The sequence below is a fragment of the Nematostella vectensis genome, chromosome 8, assembly GCF_932526225.1.
Source record: "Nematostella vectensis chromosome 8, jaNemVect1.1, whole genome shotgun sequence".
NCBI classification, from domain to species: domain Eukaryota; kingdom Metazoa; phylum Cnidaria; class Anthozoa; order Actiniaria; family Edwardsiidae; genus Nematostella; species Nematostella vectensis.
In genome coordinates, this window is record NC_064041.1 from 1600847 (window position 1) to 1621961 (window position 21115).

Consider the following 21115-nt stretch of genomic DNA (forward strand, 5'->3'; position numbering starts at 1 on the left):
ATGTTAATTGCCTTATTGTCGGGCCAGCGTTGCCAAACTCTACATGCATTGGATATATCCACAATGGACTTAACAGATAAACATTGTATACTTTACATATAGGAACTTTTGAAATCCTCAAGGCTTTCCAAACACTTCGGACGCCTGGAACTTAAAGCGTATGAAAATGACAAGCGATTATGTGTTACAATCATCAAAGAATATGATGAAAGAACAAAGTTGTTGAGGGGTAACGACTCTTGTTTCCTTATAAGCTTTCAAAAGCCCCATAAGCCAATTTTCACTGACACTATCGGTCGATGGCTTAAGAAAGTTCTTGCAAAGTCTGGTATCAACATCAATAAGTACAGTGCCCACAGTACACGTTCTGCATCAATGTCAGCTGGGAAAACTGCAAACATATCCATTAAGACCATAATGGATGCCGCAGGATGGTCTAATGTAGGAACTTTCAGAAAATACTATGACAAACCAATAACCCAAGAGCCAGATAATTTTGGTGTTAACCTGTTCATGCAGTGGACTCTGATGTTTAATGTGATAATAAAAACCTTACTGAGAATTGCTCATGACCATTTGCTTTAAAATCTCACACGTGATTTCGCAGCGACTATTTACCAATGGCGAAGTAGAATTTAGCCTTACCTGTAAGGTGAAGTTTGATTGTAATTCTACGAGCTATTGGGCAGGAGCGGAGAAGTCAACTTCACCTTACAGGTAAGTCTCGTTTAATTTCTAAATTTTATGGGTCCGAATGGTGTCCTTATTAACGGGGTTTTACTGTATGAATACAGTTGTATGATTGGTGTCCTTATTAGTGGGGTTTTACTGTATGAGTTCAGTTTTTTTTATGTTTTGTCTTTCTGACTATGATAATTTTCTGTTGGCGGCATTTGCGCTACTCCAAGTGACAATCATTAATAAGCCCTCATAATCAAACAAAAGATTAGATTATAGATTTGAAAAGAATCAAGAAGCATAAATTATTTCGTAATATTTCCACGAAATACCGGAACATGTCAATCACACAAGCGATGTTGGAAAAGAATTAATTAAGATAAACTCAATTCTCCCCACTTCACATTTAATATATATAATATATATCATCAAGAAAGTAAAAGTGTATCTACATGAAAAGGTCACATCTATTTTCCCTCCCAACTCGAAAGGTTTTTTGAACTAGTTATTTGTTTGCTTAGTGTTTTTACCACTAGGATTACATGTACAGCCGTTTCAAAAGGGCTGTTTGTGATAGATCACTTATTCCTCAATTGTATAAAACGTTTTTCTTCGTCACAGAACCTGCACTTGCACAATTGGATCGATGCAAAATGTTACCCAACCTTAACAAATTCATTTATTTTACTGGAGGCTGATTTACATTTATCATAAAGGTCGGGTGTACTGAAGCGGAGACATTCTTTGTTCTGTGTAGGGAGAACAACAAATTATACCGATTCAGGGCCCTGGACTCAACAGGAAAAGCAATATTTCATAGCCGACAATGTGACGAGCTCTGGGGAATCTTTCGGCTCCATTCCAGTAATAAATGATAAAATAGTCTATGGTTGATGAACTCTTCCTAAATTATATATCTCAATATTCAGCTTCCCAGATTCCCTTTCGGCCCACGCGAACTCGTTTCCAATATTGTTTACTCTTTTGTTTCAAATGGCAGTCTCCTGCTGATTTCGTGGAATAGGCGTTGTTTATTATTTCATCAACCATAGCACATTCCCCGAGCGAAGGCATATCACGAAGATGGCGGGGTGGACATACGTGCTTGCCGCTTGTGCGGTTATCTACGTTTTTCTGCCGTTCGCATCGGGATCACATTTCCGAGGAGGCATCATCAGTTGGACCGCGAATGAGACCTCCTCCCATGCGGTATGTTGGTCCCTAACTTTGTAACAACGAAAATGAAATGTTTAGTATTTAAACAGGCCTAAGTAACATTACGAGACACGATCACATGCGCTTGTGAATAATTTTCTTGTCAGTGTCTAGATAATGGGTGCTCAATGCTGTTTTGCGATCATACGAGTGTTAGTGTGTAAACTGCTGAAATGGCACCACGGGCAGCGTCCCCAGCGGTTGTGTCACATCCCAATTAACAGATTAATGATTTGTGGTAAGACTGGACCTCCGGCCTAACGTTCTTTCCGAAAAGACTAGGGATTTACTGTCGGCAGTGTAGATAGCCTGCCTTTAACACGTGAAAGAATCCCAAGTTTTCCTGACTTGAAAGCACTTTTCGTGTGTAAACCGGGTATAAAACAGCCCGAGTGTTTGTTGTGACCATTCCGTGTCATTTTCTGCACCACAAAATCTGCTATCTCATGCTGGACGTTCTTATAAAAAAGGTTCTTATAAAAAAAAGAGTGTATGATAATTTTCTTTTGGCGGCATTTGCGTTACTCCAAAAAGGCAGACATCCAAAAGCCATCATAATCAAACAAAATATTAGATTGAGTATTCAAAAAGAATCAAGACACTTTTGCAATATTTCCACGAATTACCAGACATGACGTCAATCACACAAGCGTTGTTAAAAAATATAATGAAGATAAACTCAATTCTCCCCACTTCACACGTGATAAATCTCTAATATTACACCCATAAAATAAATAAAAATCCGCATCTAAAGTCAAAGCTACAATCTGTTTTTATAAAAATTATAATTATTTCATAGCCTAGTAAACCACACGTTATGCAAGTTGGATCAACGGAATTTCTAAAGGTTTTTTTGTTTGGCTTAAGTGTGATCTATCTGCTTTGTTAATTATGTTCTGGCTAGACAGTCATCATTGCACGGGCAGCTGCGTTTAAACATTTTGATAATTAAGCAAGATGACTGTTGTGAAGGAATTGTTAATCTATGCAAAAGTCGTTTCCGACACGTCAGATATTTACTTTCACTTTCCATTCGACATTTCACTTATTTGCTTTACGTGGATCTCTTCATTGTTTGACTAAGCATGCGTAGTTACTGTTTAGCAAAACAGGTTTTATATTTGCCAGGCTAAAATAACAGTTTAACGATTACTTTTATCCTTAATCTTACCGCTGTTACATTACTTAATTTTGTATATTACTATAGTCAAACTATTCCTTTTATACTGCTCTTGCTATTTCTATCGAAGGAATTTATTCTAAGTCATTTATTATTTCATCGTTGATTTTCTTCCCAAAGTCAACACCCGATCTTCTTTTCTTACATCATCCTTAAAACCAGTTTGACCAGTTTATTTATGAGATTAGTATAAATTGAGCAGCATAGTAACTAGCTCTAGGATTGCACGTAACTGTTGCGAGGACACTACACGGCAGTGCTCTAGGTTGGTTTAGTCAGGACTCTCTAAAGTTGGCTTCGTCGACTTTCCGGGAAAGAGATGTTCCTTCACTACCTTCCGAAAGTACTTGCCTTCGTACAGCCAATCATCCGCTAGCCAGTGGTAGCTCTACCATTTGTAAACACTCAAGCGGTGCAAAAAAGAACAAAGAAGACGGTCAACCCTTGCTCAGCGTGTACGATCCCCGGCTACCCCCAATACCATAAAAGAACCACCCAAAACCTCGTAACATGACTAATAATTTGATGCAGTTTAATTAAAACCTTCGAAATATACGAAAAAAATAAATATTCACTTTCGGAACCAATTTCTCAACAACAAAAATAACGTTATAACATCTAAAATGCTGAAAATAAGGTCTTACAAAATACACGAAAAGGGAATCAAAATTAATGATTGGAATAACCTTGATCAGCTCCAAGTTTAACGAACATTGAAGAGGGGGGTGGGGGGTAGGGACGGATCCGGGCCTAACATGGCACGCGCATTGCGGATTTAAAGACAAAATAGAACTGATTGTCGGATTCTTACACTAAAACGTACCTGATCATGGATGTACTGAAAATTTAACAACAGGTTTCGGATTCCTTTGTTAATTGCACATAATGGAGTTGTCAGGTTTTTTGTTTTCAGAACTTGTTTGGCTTAAGTGTGGTCTATCTGCTTTGTTAATTATGTTCTGGCTAGACAGTCATCATTGCACGGGCAGCTGCGTTTTAACATTTTGATAATTAAGCAAGATGACTGTTATGAAGGAATTGTTAATCTATGCAAAAGTCGTTTCCGACACGTCAGATATTTACTTTCACTTTCCATTCGACATTTCACTTATTTGCTTTACGTGGATCTCTTCATTGTTTGACTAAGCATGCGTAGTTACTGTTTAGCAAAACAGGTTTTATATTTGCCAGGCTAAAATAACAGTTTAACGATTACTTTTATCCTTAATCTTACCGCTGTTACATTACTTAATTTTGCATATTACTATAGTCAAACTATTCCTTTTATACTGCTCTTGCTATTTCTATCGAAGGAAATTATTCTAAGTCATTTATTATTTCATCGTTGATTTTCTTCCCAAAGTCAACACCCGATCTTCTTTTCTTACATCATCCTTAAAACCAGTTTGACCAGTTTATTTATGAGATTAGTATAAATTGAGCAGCATAGTAACTAGCTCTAGGATTGCACGTAACTGTTGCGAGGACACTACACGGCAGTGCTCTAGGTTGGTTTAGTCAGGATTCTCTAAAGTTGGCTTCGTCGACTTTCCGGGAAAGAGATGTTCCTTCACTACCTTCCGAAAGTACTTGCCTTCGTACAGCCAATCATCCGCTAGCCAGTGGTAGCTTTACCATTTGTAAACACTCAAGCGGTGCAATAAAGAACAAAGAAGACGGTCAACCCTTGCTCAGCGTGTACGATCCCCGGCTACCCCCAATACCATAAAAGAACCACCCAAAACCTCGTAACATGACTAATAATTTGATGCAGTTTAATTAAAACCTTCGAAATATACGAAAAAAATAAATATTCACTTTCGGAACCAATTTCTCAACAACAAAAATAACGTTATAACATCTAAAATGCTGAAAATAAGGTCTTACAAAATACACGAAAAGGGAATCAAAATTAATGATTGGAATAACCTTGATCAGCTCCAAGTTTAACGAACATTGAAGAGGGGGGTGGGGGGTAGGGACGGATCCGGGCCTAACATGGCACGCGCATTGCGGATTTAGAGACAAAATAGAACTGATTGTCGGATTCTTACACTAAAACGTACCGGATCATGGATGTACTGAAAATTTAACAACAGGTTTCGGATTCCTTTGATAATTGCACATAATGGAGTTGTCAGGTTTTTTGTTTTCAGAACTTAGACGGTTGTGATGCAACTCTTGTTTATCTAGCCTTCTTCTCACGCTAACTCACATGGTTATGGGTTCGTGGTCTCTCTTACATCTTGTACTTTTTTCTTGTAACTTCCCTCTTTGAATCTCTGGACCTTTCTCTCTCTGACCGATCTCTTCTATATAAGCACTAAAAGGATCTTGTAAAATTCATATATAGATTTAGGCATTGCCTACAAACGACCAAATATTTGCTTATTTTAGCTTAATAATTAAGAAATATTAAATATCATTATATTTCTGTTTTTGACAACGTCAACGATTTCACAGATCACGACGAGACAACTTGTTATACCCCTTTCCCCCACATCCACATGACACATAACAAGTTTAGTTGTCATACGATGTTTCGGCGTCAGAGAAGTTTAATTTTATTGACGTCATCGATGACGTCACGTTTCCATCTCATCGTTACCATGGAGCACCCCCCTTGACACCAACATGACAACTCCCGAGTTTGGTTGTTAAACAATGTTTCTTTCAAGAGATATGAATGTTTTTGCTTTCAATCACGATTTTTGCTTCAAATGAATCGATGACGTCACACAACACGTGACCATATCGTTGCATCCCCCTTGACACCTTCATGACACCTACCGTGTTTGGTTGCCATATGATGTTTCCTTCGTGAAATATAAATATTGTTTTATTTTGATGACGTCCGCATATTTTTGCTTCTTGTGGCGTCATCGATGACGTCACAAATCACGTGACAAAAGTTTTGCACCCCCCTTGACACAAACATGACACCTGCCAAGTTTGGTTGTCATACGATGCTTTTAAGGGACGGACGGACGGACATCGCGTCACGAAAACTCGCGTCGATGGGTTACCAATATTTGTTATTATATTTGTTTTGTCTACAACTTTTTCTTAGGTATGGGGCTCCGCTCACGCCTTCGCGCCGCGTGGTAGCTCCGCTAAAAAATCAAAAAATCTGAGACATATTAAACATATTCCTCACGGATAGTGCCCTTCGTATGTATTGCCCTATATTGGCATTGATTGCCCATATTTAGAAGAGCTAAAGTTTTCCCGCTCCCTGATCTACAGAAAACATAAGGTAAAAAATTCTGATTCCTATCAATTTGAGACTGGCGGCAAGAAGTTGTCAAGAAAAACTTGATCGCTTGGTCAAATCATTATCTCACTAATCTTGAAAATCCATTAGACCCAGGCCTCCAAAAGGTTGACCGAGAGAGATTAATACTCAAATATTGATATGAACTTCGGAAGGGGGTGGGGGGTTCAAGGGCCAACTCAAAAATATCAAATTGACCTAAAATAGCCTGATCCTGGGGAAAGCCGTGACACATATTATACAGGTGATTGTATCTACTTATGAGCCCCTGAAGATGTCTGTGGATGGAGCATCACCTCTATCTAGTTTTTTTCTCTCTGATTTTTTGCAATTTTTACAAGATCCCTAAGCGGGGACTCGTTTACCCACATTATATTATTAGTACTAGAAGTCCTGTTTCGTTTACACCTATTTTCAAATGTATGCGGAATCCCGGGTTTCCAATTCCGTCATTCGACATAGTCATTCGACAAGGCTAGAACTTCGTGGATGTCATAAGCATTCTCATATAAGAGACGATCTCCTAATCGAACTTCCAACATCACTTTACATGAAGTATATTGCTAAACTCTCTTTTTACATGATTGATCCAGCCGCTCAAACCATGAAAGCTTTTGGCAAAGATCTGCTGGAGAGTAAATTTCCCATCAATACTTACAAGATTCATCTGGTAAAGACACTTGCAGAGTACTCTTTGTTGGGAAATCATTCGCATACGATACCAGAAAACGCTACCAGAAACGAATCATTCGAGAAAGCTTAGCAATATACTTCGTGTAGTATGAGTTTAGGAAATCGATTAGAAGATCGTCTGTAATATGAGAATGCTTATGACATCCACGAAGTACTACCCTTGTCGAATGACAGAACATTGGAAACCCGGGATTCAGTATACATTCGAAAATAGGAAGATATTGAGGGGGCTCCGAAAATTTTTAACTACCAAAAGGGGGGGCTCCAAAAAAGGTCCTCTAAGGGAAAGGTCGCATGCGTGATCCGCACAATTGGCATCACGCTAGCCCGGTCGCAGCTCTAGATCCCACATGGATCTAAGCTGTGGTTTAAAGCACTTCGTTCGAGTCGAAGTCGCCCTGCAGTTTTTTTGCCGATGAAGTTTAACTGAGGCAAACCGGCTATGCCATGCTGACGAGTCCTAATAAGGACGATACCAGAAAACGCTACCAGAAACGAATCATTTGAGAAAGCTTAGCAATATTCTTCGTGTAGTTTGATTTGTGGAAATTGATTAAAAGATCGTCTGTAATATGAGAATGCTTATGACATCCACGAAGTACTAGCCTTGGCGTGTGGAATGTCGAATGACAGAACATTGGAAACCCGGGATTCCGCATACATTTGAAAATAGGTGTAAGAGAGTGTTCATTAAATACACCGAGGGGGGGGGGGGGGGGGGAGGGAGGGAAGATATTGAGGGGGCTCCGAAAATTTTTAACCACCAAAAGGAAGGGCTCCGAAGAAAATGGTCCTCTAAGGGAAAATAAAGAAAAATTTGGGGTTCTATAAGGGGGGGGGGGGGGGGGGGGCACCGAAAAAAAATAATTACAATAAAACGAGGCTCTGAAATTTTAAGGTGTCTTGAGTAAAAATCTCCCCCCCCCCCCTAGTTTTTCCTGAACCCCCATCCCCACCCCCCACGCCTGCCCCCTTCTTGCCTTCGATATCAGGGAATTGACTTTTTGTATGCTTTGGTATTTTATTCAGGAATGGGTCTTTTTGTGTCGTTCCAGAGTCAACCCCCTTTGGCTAGAGACCAGGAAAGTCATTAGTTTATATACTATTTTGATATTTGTTGCATGCCCATTTTTGCAGGTGAATTTTTACTACCGGACCGCATGGCGTAGGTCTGATACGTACTGCAACTCGTACAACGTTAGAGCCAACACCGTGTATTATAAAAGCGGCCATACATTTCAAAAAAGGAACGACTTCTATGGAACTTCATATATGTACGACAGTCAATATTATCGATGTCTCGATTATAGTGCAAGTGAGGACTGGTCAGAGATTGGCAACAATTTCACACACACTTTTCCTGACCAATATTGGTGGGCGCGTAACTGGGAAATAAGGTGAGCGTGCTATGTTCAATGTGATTTTTAGTATTCTGCGAACTCTTGGCAAGTCAGGTCGCTTTCTGGTTTCAGTCAATCAGACTTTGAATTTCTGATGGATTAGACTTTGTGTTACTTCAATTATGTTCCCTCGTGAGCATCGGACAACACTTTCAAGTCGCACTTCATTTGCGAGGTGAGAGTGCTATGTTCAATGTGATTTTTAGTATTCTGCGAACTCTTGGCAAGTCAGGTCGCTTTCTGGTTTCAGTCAATCAGACTTTGAATTTCTGATGGATTAGACTTTGTGTTACTTCAATTATGTTCCCTCGTGAGCATCGGACAACACTTTCAAGTCGCACTTCATTTGCGAGCCCCCCCGGCGCCTGGGTGGGGTGGCCACATTGCCATGTGTCCTGTGGCGGTTTCTCTACTCCACATTTGCCGAAGTGACGGAATTAATGTGTAATAATATTACCTTGATCGATTTTTTAATTATTCAATAATAAAATGTCACTCAAACGTGGCCGGAAAAATCCATATCAATGTGTCAATTATACACTTCAGCAAACAAGCACGGCGCTCGATGTTGGTCGCATAAAGCCAATTTTTATTTTATCCTAAGATAAAAATGGGCTGAGGGGGTATTCGTATTCACCTTACTTACCCCCTAGGTAAAGTGCCAGTCAATAATACATACTGTAAACCCCCACTAAAAATGTGACCTTAGAGTGGGGGTTTACCGTCCTTATTTTTGTCCTTATTAACAAGTTTGTAATGTACAAGGATAGTATTGTAGGTCACGAAGGTGTAATTATTAACAGGGTTGTACAGTACAAGTATAGTATTCTTGGTAACGAAGGTGTCCTTATTAACAGGGTTGTACTGTACAAGGATAGTAATTTAGGTCACGAAGTTGTCCTTATTAACAAGGTTGTACTGCACAAGGATAGCATTGTAGGTCACAAAGGTGTCCTTATTAAAAGGGTTGTACTGTACAAGGATAGTATTGTAGGTCACGAAGGTGTCCTTATTAACAGGGTTGTACTGTACAAGGATAGTATTGTAGGTCACGAAGGTGTCCTTATTAACAGGGTTGTACTGTACAAGGATAGTATTGTAGGTCACGAAGGTGTCCTTATTAACAGGGTTGTACTGTACAAGGATAGTATTGAAGGTTCAAAAGGGGTCCTTATTAACATGGTTGTACAGTACAAGGATAGTATTGTAGGTCACGAAGGTTTCCTTATTAACAGGGTTATACTGTATCTATCTGTTTACATTTCTAGCTTTGCAAGTTGTTGCTGGATTCACCTACACGGAAGCACTTACTCCTCGTCTCCATGGATACTGTACGCCAACGTGTCCCTGTCCACCAGGCCGGACACCGGACGCATCAACCAATCCCCATTCTCCTCTATTCCGCTGAGCATCAATGTCACATCTAGGACACGTGAACTTATCGAAATCCCTGTGAGCGATCCCGATGGCGACAATGTGACGTGTAGGTGGGCGACTGATCCTCCATCCTTCCCATTCGGAGAGCTGAATGAGGTACGTATATAACCTGTCAGTCCTCCATCCTTCCCATTCGGAGAGCTGAATGAGGTACGTATATAACCTGTCAGTCCTCCATCCTTCCCGTTCGAAGGGCTGAATGAGGTACGTATATAACCTGTCAGTCCTCCATCCTTCCCATTCGGAGAGCTGAATGAGGTACGTATATAACCTGTCAGTTATCCATCCTTCCCATTCGGAAAGCTTAATGAGGTACGTATATAACCTGTCAGTTCTCCATCCTTCCCATTCAGTGAGCTGAATGAGGTACGTATATAACCTGTCAGTCCTCCATCCTTCCCATTCGGAGAGCTGAATGAGGTACGTATATAACCTGTCAGTTCTCCATCCTTCTCATTCGGAGAGCTGAATGAGGTACGTATATAAGCTGTTAGTCGTCCATTCTTCCCATTCGGAGAGCTGAATGAGGTACGTATATAACCTGTCAGTTCATCATCCTTTCCATTCGGAGAGCTGAATGAGGTACGTATATAACCTGTCAGTCCTCCATCCTCCACATTCGGAGAGCTGAATGAGGTACGTATATAAGCTGTCAGTCGTCCATCCTTCCCATTCGGAGAGCTGAATGAGGTACGTATATAACCTGTCAGTCCTCCATCCTTCCCATTCGGAGAGCTGAATGAGGTACGTATATAACCTGTCAGTCCTCCATCCTTCCCGTTCGAAGGGCTGAATGAGGTACGTATATAACCTGTCAGTCCTCCATCCTTCCCATTCGGAGAGCTGAATGAGGTACGTATATAACCTGTCAGTTATCCATCCTTCCCATTCGGAAAGCTTAATGAGGTACGTATATAACCTGTCAGTTCTCCATCCTTCCCATTCAGTGAGCTGAATGAGGTACGTATATAACCTGTCAGTCCTCCATCCTTCCCATTCGGAGAGCTGAATGAGGTACGTATATAACCTGTCAGTTCTCCATCCTTCTCATTCGGAGAGCTGAATGAGGTACGTATATAAGCTGTTAGTCGTCCATTCTTCCCATTCGGAGAGCTGAATGAGGTACGTATATAACCTGTCAGTTCATCATCCTTTCCATTCGGAGAGCTGAATGAGGTACGTATATAACCTGTCAGTCCTCCATCCTCCACATTCGGAGAGCTGAATGAGGTACGTATATAAGCTGTCAGTCGTCCATCCTTCCCATTCGGAGAGCTGAATGAGGTACGTATATAAGCTGTCAGTCGTCCATCCTTCCCATTCGGAGAGCTGAATGAGGTACGTATATAACCAGTCAGTCCTCCATCCTTCACATTCGGAGAGCTGAATGAGGTACGTATATAACCTGTCAGTTTTCCATCCTTCCCATTCGGAGAGCTGAATGAGGTACGTATATAACCTGTCAGTCCTCCATCCTTCACATTCGGAGAGCTAAATGAGGTACGTATATAACATGTCAGTTCTTCATCCTTCCCATTCGGAGAGCTAAATGAGGTACTTATATAACCTGTCAGTTCTTCATCCTTCCCATTCGGAAAGCTGAATGAGGTACGTATATAACCTGTCAGTCCTCCATCCTTCCCATTCGGAGAGCTGAATAAGGTACGTATATAACCTGTCAGTCCTCCATCCTTCCCATTCGGAGAGCTGAATGAGGTACGTATATAACCTGTCAGTTCTTCATCCTTCCCATTCGGAGAGCTAAATGAGGTACTTATATAACCTGTCAGTTCTTTATCCTTCCCATTCGGAGGGCTAAATGAGGTACTTATATAACTTGTCAGTCCTCCATCCTTCCCGTTCGGAGAGCTGAATGAAGCTGTCAGTCGTTATCCACGGTCGAGTTAGGGCATATATCTAGGAAGGGAAAATCGATTAGTCTTATTGATTCTGTGCACCACGCTATTAGTATCAGCCTTATTATACGACTAGGATTGTACACATGTTGTGTTTAGCTGATTTAATGGTCTCAAATTCCCCACTTAGTATGGTTACCATGGATGTTGGTGGCAAGTTTTGTTGCTTTCCTTACAAATTTTACTTTTAATAGCCCATTTATTTTTATCATACCCTATATTACATATCATACCATATAGCACATATCATACCATATAGCACATATCATACTATATAGCACCTATCATACCATATAGCACCTATCATACCGTATGGCACATATCATACCATATAGCACATATCATTCCATATAGCATCTATCATACCATATAGCACATATCATTCAATATAGCACATATCATTCCATATAGCACATATCATACCATATAGCACATATCATACCATATAACACATATCATACCGTATAGTACATATCATTCAATATAGCACATATCATACCATATAGTACATATTATACCATATAGTACATATACCATATAGCACATATCATTCCATATAGCACATATCATATCATATAGCACCTATCATACCATATAGTACCTATCATACCATATAGCACCTATCATACCATATAGTACATATCATACCATATAGCACATATCATACCATATAGTACATATTATACCATATATAGCACATATCATACCATATAGCACATACCATACCATATAGTACATATCATACCATATAGTACATATCATACCATAAAGTACATATTATACCATATAGCACATATCATTCCATATAGCACATATCATGCCATAAAGCACATATTATACCATATAGTACTTATTATACCATATAGTACATATCATAACACATAGTACATATTATACCCTATAGTACATATTATACCATATAGTACATATCATACCTTATAGCACCATATAGCACCATATAGCACATATCATACCATTTAGCACATATCATGCCATAAAGCACATATTATACCATATAGGACATATTATACCATATAGTACATATCATACCACATAGTACATATTATACCATATAGTACATATCATACCATATAGCACATATCATACCATATAGCACATATCATACCATATAGCACCTATCATACCCTATATTACATATCATACCATATAGCACATATCATACCATATAGCACATATCATACCATATAGCACATATCATACCATATAGCACCTATCATACCATATAGCACATATCATACCATATAGCACATATCATGCAATATAGCACCTATCATACCATATAGCATATATCATACCATATAGCACATATCATACCATATAGCACATATCATACCATATAGCACCTATCATACCATATAGCACCTATCATACCATATAGTACATATCATACCATATAGCACATATCATACCATATAGCACATATCATACCATATAGCACCTATCATACCATATAGCACATATCATACCATATAGGACATATCATACCATATAGCACATATCATACCATATAGCACATATCATGCCATAAAGCACATATTATACCATATAGTACATATTATACCATATAGTACATATCATACCATATAGTACATATTATACCATATAGTACATATCATTCCATATAGCACATATCATACCATATAGCACATATAGTACATAACACCAACACCACAACAACACTTACTACGAGCCTTGTGACGAGGTTGTTATTTATTTCTAGAGAAATTGTTCTCTCACTTATAACGGGAACGGTCCTGCTGGCAACTCGTATCCAGTCCTACTTGTCTTGGAGGACGGCTTGTGCAACACTAGTCTGCAGTTTGTCATCGACCTCATAGAATACCAGCCTTACGGTATGTGAGACGAACCTTACGGTATGTAAGACGAACCTTACGGTATGTGAGACGAACCTTACGGTATGTAAGACGAACCTTATGGTATGTAAGACGAACGAAAAAGAGAAGAGGAGGGATTGTGGCTTTTCGTGTTTCAAAAGTTTTACGAGTTTATTTCATCGGAAATTCTTTTTTCTTTCCTGAGGTGCCCTCCATCTAATCATTTTTTTTCTCTTCTCAGAGTGTATGTATCACAAACAGCTGAGCACATGGGACAGGTCCCGTTATTACAGCAAAACATTGGGGAACTGTGACCAATATTCCATCAACTGGAATAGCTGGTACCGCTTTACTGGCTATGCTGGGACAGGGATGGCGAACTCTTGTGTTCCCGGGTACCATTGTGGGGCGTCCGCATCGGTCTGGATGAATGGTAGCCATCCAAGCGTCCAAGAAGGCGCTGTTGGTAGAACGGTCCATATCAGTTATTTTGGCTACTGTTACCGGTACAACTATCATTTGACAGTTAGAAACTGTAGCGGCTTCTACGTGTACAAGTTTCAGTATTTCGACAACTACAATTGCTTCAGGCTCTGTGGCAACGGGATAAGTACGTTAAACTCTTTGATGCCATGACTATTAAGTGCTTCTTTTAAGAATTCTTGCGCGTTAATAAGCCTCCTCCAGTAGTTTTTATTATTAGGCCATCGGTTTTTTTAATGCCTGAAAATCAGTTTACTCACAAATAGGGGTCCGCAAATAACTTTACCCAAGGGAATTGAATTAAGATAATGTGTTTGCTTCACTTCGCTTAAATGGGTTTAAAAGAAGTTAATCTTCCACTGCATTCAACTAAATGAGGGCGGTTTGTCGGTTCGAAAAGATCACATATAGGGGGTCCATTGTACAAAGATAAAAATATATATTTATTATTTTATTGTACAAAGATAAAAATATATAATTATTATTTATTATTTCGTTTACCTCTTGAGGCCTGATGCGTACGACCAATTTTCCTGCTCATTTTGTTGTCACTGACTTTGCAGATTCGCCCTGCTCCAGCTCGCCCTGCCAAAATGGCGGCATCTGTCACGATCAGCCGAATGGCTTCAACTGCACATGCGCTTCAGGTTACACAGGAAACAGATGTGAATCGCAATGTAAGGGGCACTCTCGTGAAGTTGCGAATGTAAGGGGCGCTCTCATCGCAATGTAAGGGGCGCCCTCGTGAAGTTGGCAATGCTGAAGAGGATAAGAGATTTACAGTTTTCAAGGTTTTATATACAGTTTAAACCCAGCTTTATGAGCACCTGCTTTGATATCTCGCTATAAAGGGTAGTTTTCAGGGTTAATTTGAAGGAGTTCTAGATTATTTCTTACATTGTAAGGACACCCTGTCTGTTTTGACTAAAATATTTTGCGTGTTTTGAATATAAATCTTTAGGCTTAAACAAGTTTATAGTAAAAGTATAAAGGCATAATTAAATACCCATATTAACCCCTGTAGAGTTTGCCGGTAAGGAATTTCTAGTAGTAGTGAATACGATGAGGTTTTTTGAGGGTTGTCACTAGACACTGAGGCAGGAGCCTTGAAGCCTCTGTAATATCAATACTTTTATAGCGCTTTACAAATCTTTAATCATACTACTTATTCGAAGTTATTTGAAGTGCACGGTAAAGAATGTCAAACAACCAATCCCTGTTACGTTCACATATGAAAACACAACGATCATTTTACAAGGAAACTTCAAACTAACCAGGATTGAGGTCTAATACTTAGTCAACAATATTAGTCAACAAAAGTAGCCGATGGAGATGGCGATCGGTATCGTTAGGGAGCTTAAAAGGCGACGTGATCGGCCTTCTGTAATAATGGATTCCACTAAAGACCTAAATGTGTATGCCTCCTTACATCTTTCTTTCTTTAATAGCAAACGAGACTCATGTAAAATGTAGCGATGGCCGCATGGAGATATGGTTGGGAAAGGCTAAACACCCAGGAGTTACGGCCAGCTCCCTCCAGTTACTGGATGCGAGCTGCAAGGGGCAAGATGCAGGTCCCTATATCTACTTCAGCACAGGGTTTGGCGAATGTGGAACGGAACACAACCAGACCATGGATCACATAACATACTGGAATAAGGTAGAGCGATTTATTAGTCTAATAAAAAGCAGGCCCGTAAAAGACGAAAAAAACAAAACGCGCAAGCGACTAAATGCAAATTTATGTAGGACGTTGTTTCGAGACAAGTTGCAAGAAAAAATGTTTTACGTGCTTTGACAGGCATATTCTTGTCCTTGATTTTAGATTTATTCACAATTTGCTACTCTAAGTTTAATCGTCCAATCTCTTTATTACTCGTTACTTTTAAAAAACCTGCTACTCGCTTATCATGACTCGCTACCCATGACTCGTTATCCGATACTTGTCACTCATGACTCGTTACCCATGGCTCGCTACTCATAACTCGCTACTCATTACCCATCACTCGCTACCTGATAGTTGACACTCGTTACTCATGACTCGTTACCCATAACACGTTACCCATTACTCACGACTCGTTGCCCATGAATCGTACCCGTGACTCTTTCTTCGCAACTTATGACGGGTTACTTATGGCTCGTTACCCATGACTCAAGACTCGTAGCCCGATATTTGTCACTCGTCACTCGTGTTTCGCTATTTATGACTCGTTACCCGATACACTCATGACCCGTTACCCATGACTCGCTATAAATGACTCGTTACCCGATAGACTCATTACTCATGACCCTTTGCCCATAACTTTCTATTTATGACCCGTTTACGCATGACTCGTTACCCGATACTTGTCACTCATGACTCGCTATTTATGACCCGTTACCCATGATTCGTTACCTATGACTTGCTATTTGTGACTCGTTACGATCTTTGTCCCAGGTGTATTCTCCGCTGACGCCTATTGGTATTAGCTCTAATAGCTCCATCACTCGCTACTCGCCTCCGTCTTTGGCATTTTATTGCAAATACTCTCGTCATGGTGACGTCAGCTTGAGTTATACCATCAGGAAGGCTGTTCCCGTTTGGCACGGTAAGGCTATCTATATCAACCACAATGCAAACTCCATACAACCGGACAACCTTAATTTATCGGACACTTTACTACATAAAATGGACACATTTTTTGGTTGTAAAGGTCTGTATTATATAGTAATAGCTGAGGGAAAGCGCGGAAAGCCAGTGATAATCTTAAACGTAAGGACTAGTCCTTTTTTTAAAGGAAGTGGCGAGAAAAAAGACCGTTGTTAAAACAAAACCCTATGGGCTAACGTGGAAATTCTCGACTTAAACAATCCTTAGGGCAATAATAGAAGGAAAATATGATGTGGTATGTAATGTCCGAATAATGAAACAGTCGAGCTGCTATGGTTGGAAAAAAGCGACGGGTTTTAAAACAAGATACCTGTATATGGTATATTATTTGATCATTCTATTGGCTCTTCAGGTTCCTATGGCAACTTCACCTTTACCATGGACCTGTTCTACTCGGGTCGGTACCAAAGAGCTCACGGACTCGCAGACTACCCAGTTCCGGTGATGATAGATGAGCCCCTGCACATTCAGTACAGCGTCAAATCCACCACAGGGAACCTGAGCGTGCTCGCCGATTCGTGCCGCGCAACCCTGACAAAGGAAGCATATTCATGGCCTTATTACACGCTTATAGAAAGGGGGTAAGAGAGACAGTTGGTCACGTTTCCGAGCCTCCAGCCAAGCACATTTGCCACGTAAAATTATCTCGTGTAGACGAGCCTTTAGCATCTAATGTATGATTCCACGTGTATTTGCCCGTGTAGACGAGCATCTATTGTATGTCTCCACGTGTATTTGCCCGTGTAGACAAGCCTTTAGATTGTGTTTTTGTTTGCTTGTAGGTGTGCTAGGGACAACACCATGTCATACGTGTACAAGCAGAACTCCACCCAGCGGTTCACTATCAACTCGTTCCGCTTCGTCCATCAGCACCCGGACCAGGTGGTGTACCTGCACTGCCGCCTCATCGTGTGTCACCGTCTGTCATACGACTCCCGGTGCCAGCAGGGTTGCTATGGGAGACGGCGTAGGGAGGTGAATGCTGAGGACGAGGAGGCGGAGGATTTGTACCTTACACTGAAGGCCAGTAACAGACAAGGAGGGGAAGGGAACCAGAAAGGTAAAGCGTTATTCTACTAATGACGGTATTATTACCACTGCGGCGCAGTCTACCCTGCTCACTGGTATAATATATTGTTGCTATTTTAGGTTACCTGTGTTCTGAGCCTGCGTTTGGCTGGTCAGCATAATTATTTTTATTGTATGCCTAAATGCCACCATTTTGTTTCATGTCTTGTTTGTTTTTTTCTTCATCTCTTCCCAGTTTCCAGCACGTCCACAGCCACCAGAGCTGGCCTGAGTACACTCGGAGGCCTGGTTGTTGTCCTTCTTGCCGTTATTGGCGTTTTTGGCATGTGCAGGAGGATTGCGAAGAAGAAGCCCACTATGCAGCTTGACGTTGTTGCCTCGGCAACCAATCAAGTCTTTACCCTTGACGATGAGAGTGTCCAAGGGCATGCGCAGTCAACTGCTTGAAGTCAACGCCAGAAGTTTTGCTGCAGTTTCTAGCATAAAAGTAAACCCGCTAATGGTAGAATGGTAGAGTTCAGGACTTTGCAAGTATTCATACCCTTATAGCACGCGTGGATTGAATTAGGAGGTTTACAAGCACAGTATTCGTACCCTTATAGCACGTGTGACTGGCAATAGAATCGAGCATAGGAGTTTGCAAGTACACATACTTTGATACAATACAGGGATGGTAGTAGATAAGAAGTTTAGCAGAGTTTTATATCTCCAGAGTTTGGCCAATTTTTTAGATTTTCTTTATCCTTCCACATCCCAGGTTTGCCCGTATTATCAGATCCTCCCCCCCGCCAAACCGCCCCCACCCCCACCCCCTAGAAAGGACTGACGCATTCCATACACTTTACATCTTATTGGAAGCTGGGTGATTTAGAGCGCCGAGTAAAGTCAGGTTACACGAATCAACTTTTCCCGCAACTTTCAATGCAACGACCACACATAACAATATTGCAGATTGCAAAAACATGATACAGAGAAAACCTAAATTAACGAGCTACAGTTGCAGCTTACGTCAAGTACCCCACGTTTCAATCTGAATAAAGGGAAGGAAATGGCTTTCTGGCCTTTTTGAGATTCTGGCTACCTGTGTCTGGAGTTACAGGTACGCGGGTGACTGGGGCGGAGTGGTTATCAGTTTGCGCAGGTAGCCTCATCACGGATTTTTTTTTCTTTCTTCGCATTTTTTGGATTGAGGTGTGGAGAAGACTAGCTACTAGTATATTCCGCTTACAGTAGGAGAAGCATTTTAATAATCTCGCAGTTATACGCACGCTGAATAAAGAATATTTACTCCAGCATCTGTCTAGCCATTTGTCTCTTACGTGATGCGTGTATATAGTTGCGGGTGTGTTGCGTGGTTAAGAGTACTATTGGACACATGTGATAATACTCTCAACCGGAGTCCGATCGTGTCAGGTCGTCCACGATTAGACTCTGGTCGTGGAACACACAAATATAGCACAATGGACTTAGGGCTGCCCGTGTCGCAGGGGTTTCCTGATCTGATCCTCCGATCGTGTCTGGTCCTTGCCCGATCGTAAGACCAGTACTGGTACTATGCGTGTGTTTATAGTCGCACGTGTATGGATGCGTGTATATAGTTGCGTTTTTTATAGTCGCACGCGTTTGGATGAGTGTATTTATAGATGCGTAAAGAAAACTGTTTGTATATAGTTGCGTGTGTATTTGTAAAGTCGCATCGGGGGGAACCATGTAAGTGTGGTGTACCGATCTTTTTTGCTCATACAAAAACAAACAAAAAAACAAAGGGTAGCCGTACCAATATGTTAATAGAATATTTTAATTTTCTTAACTCGGGAATACACGATAATTATATTCGGTGGCTTTACAGAATTGTTAGTAGCTCTTTATTCTACTAATGCATTGGTGTATACCATTCTATTGGAGCTTTCCGATAAAGATAACAAGATCAACGCAGAAAGCTTCGGGGACGTGTTTGGGTGATAAGTTAACGAGCCTTGTAAGGAACTCGACGACAAGTTCAACAGCACTCAACAAGCAACGCAAGAATAGACGACTTGCCCTTGGAAAACGCGTGACTTTTTGACTGGCAAACTCACGCATAGATGCAAACAAACAGAAGTAGCTGCAGCCGTCACGCAAGAGAGCCGTTACGAAAGAGATCCGTCACACAGGAGAGCCGTTACGCAAGAGAGCCGTCACGCAAGAGAGCCGTTACGCAAGAGAGCCGTCACACAAGAGCCGTTACGCAAGAGAGCCGTCACACAAGAGAGCCGTTACACAAGAGAGCCGTCACACAAAAGAGCCGTCACACAAAAGAGCCGTTACACAAGAGAGCCGTCACACAAAAGAGCCGTTACAGAAGAGAGCCGTCACACAAGAGAGCCGTTACACAAGAGAGCCGTCACACAAAAGAGCCGTTACACAAGAGAGCCGTCACACAAAAGAGCCGCTACGCAAGAGCCGTCACACAAGAGAGCCGTTACGCAAGAGAGCCGTCACACAACGGAATTTTTCGATTCTCACATGAACGCGAGCGTAAGAGCAAGCGCAGAAAACGCAAATGCTTGATATTTTTTGCGCTTGCGCTTGTGTTTGAGCGATTCTCACTTGTGTTGCGCTTCCGTTTGTGCTTGTGCCCCAGTTAGAACCATCAGCCTTAAGTGCTAAAAAGGTGCTTGCGCCCCAGTTAGAACCATCAGCCTTAAGTGCTAAAAAGGTGCTTGCGCCCCAGTTAGAACCATCAGCCTTAAGTGCTAAAAAGGTGCTTGCGCCCCAGTTAGAACCATCAGCCTTAAGTGCTAAAAAGGTGCTTGCGCCCCAGTTAGAACCATCAGCCTTAAGTGCTAAAAAGGTGCTTGCCGCCCAAAAGTCACGTAATCGCCTATTGTTGCGGCCAACACATCGTTGCATTGCTAGGTTTTGGTTCCCAGCCTTTTGTCGCCAGCAAGTTAAACTACTCAGCAAGTGATACTATTCGCAGTACACCTGATATATCGATAATAGCAACCTTAAAGGCCCATTTACAATGCACGATTTTGGCCTACGACTTGTAGTATACGACTTCTCTGCAACAGGTCGTAGGTACCATTCACACGCGCACGACTGTCGCACACGACTCGCTCACGCCATTGCTAAAATGGCGTGACTTTCGCGCGGTTTGCTTCCCAATGGCCTGGGGAGAGCAACAAACAAGATGGCGGATAATAGCGATGTCGTATACTACAAGTCGTAGGCCAAAATCGTGCCGTGTAAATGGGCCTTAAGATTTGCCACAGCGACGACGGCGGCACGCACGCAAGATATCAGCGCGCGCGACCACATT

General features: G+C 41.2%; 1 protein-coding gene across 3 annotated transcripts; it reads left to right on the forward strand.

Annotated features, from left to right (window-relative positions):
• The first annotated feature begins 1599 nt into the window (after positions 1–1599).
• LOC5509768 (oncoprotein-induced transcript 3 protein) lies at positions 1600–19104 on the forward strand. Of its 3 annotated transcripts, XM_048730923.1 has the most exons (12): positions 1755–1887; positions 6144–6329; positions 8178–8437; positions 9709–9973; positions 13535–13667; positions 13891–14259; positions 14696–14809; positions 15581–15792; positions 16570–16720; positions 17135–17363; positions 17565–17842; positions 18047–19104. In XM_048730923.1, the coding sequence occupies exons 3-12, from the start codon at positions 8313–8315 to the stop codon at positions 18256–18258; spliced, it is 2088 nt and encodes a 695-aa protein (XP_048586880.1). In that variant the 5' UTR covers positions 1755–1887; positions 6144–6329; positions 8178–8312; the 3' UTR covers positions 18259–19104. The 3 variants fall into 3 exon arrangements, with proteins under 3 accessions (XP_032234632.2, XP_048586880.1, XP_048586881.1); XM_032378741.2 differs by lacking the exon at positions 6144–6329 and having other exon boundaries at positions 1600–1887; XM_048730924.1 differs by lacking the exons at positions 1755–1887; positions 6144–6329; positions 8178–8437 and adding an exon at positions 8535–8791 and having other exon boundaries at positions 9707–9973.
• Positions 19105–21115: the final 2011 nt, after the last annotated feature.

Coding starts and splice junctions, on each gene's coding strand:
- LOC5509768 (XM_032378741.2), top strand. CDS start 1,762: ATGGCGGGGTGGACATACGTGCTTGCCGCTTGTGCGGTTATCTACGTT. Junction 8,438..9,708: donor GCGCGTAACTGGGAAATAAG/GTGAGCGTGCTA, acceptor TTACATTTCTAG/CTTTGCAAGTTGTTGCTGGA. Junction 17,364..17,564: donor TACACGCTTATAGAAAGGGG/GTAAGAGAGACA, acceptor GTTTGCTTGTAG/GTGTGCTAGGGACAACACCA.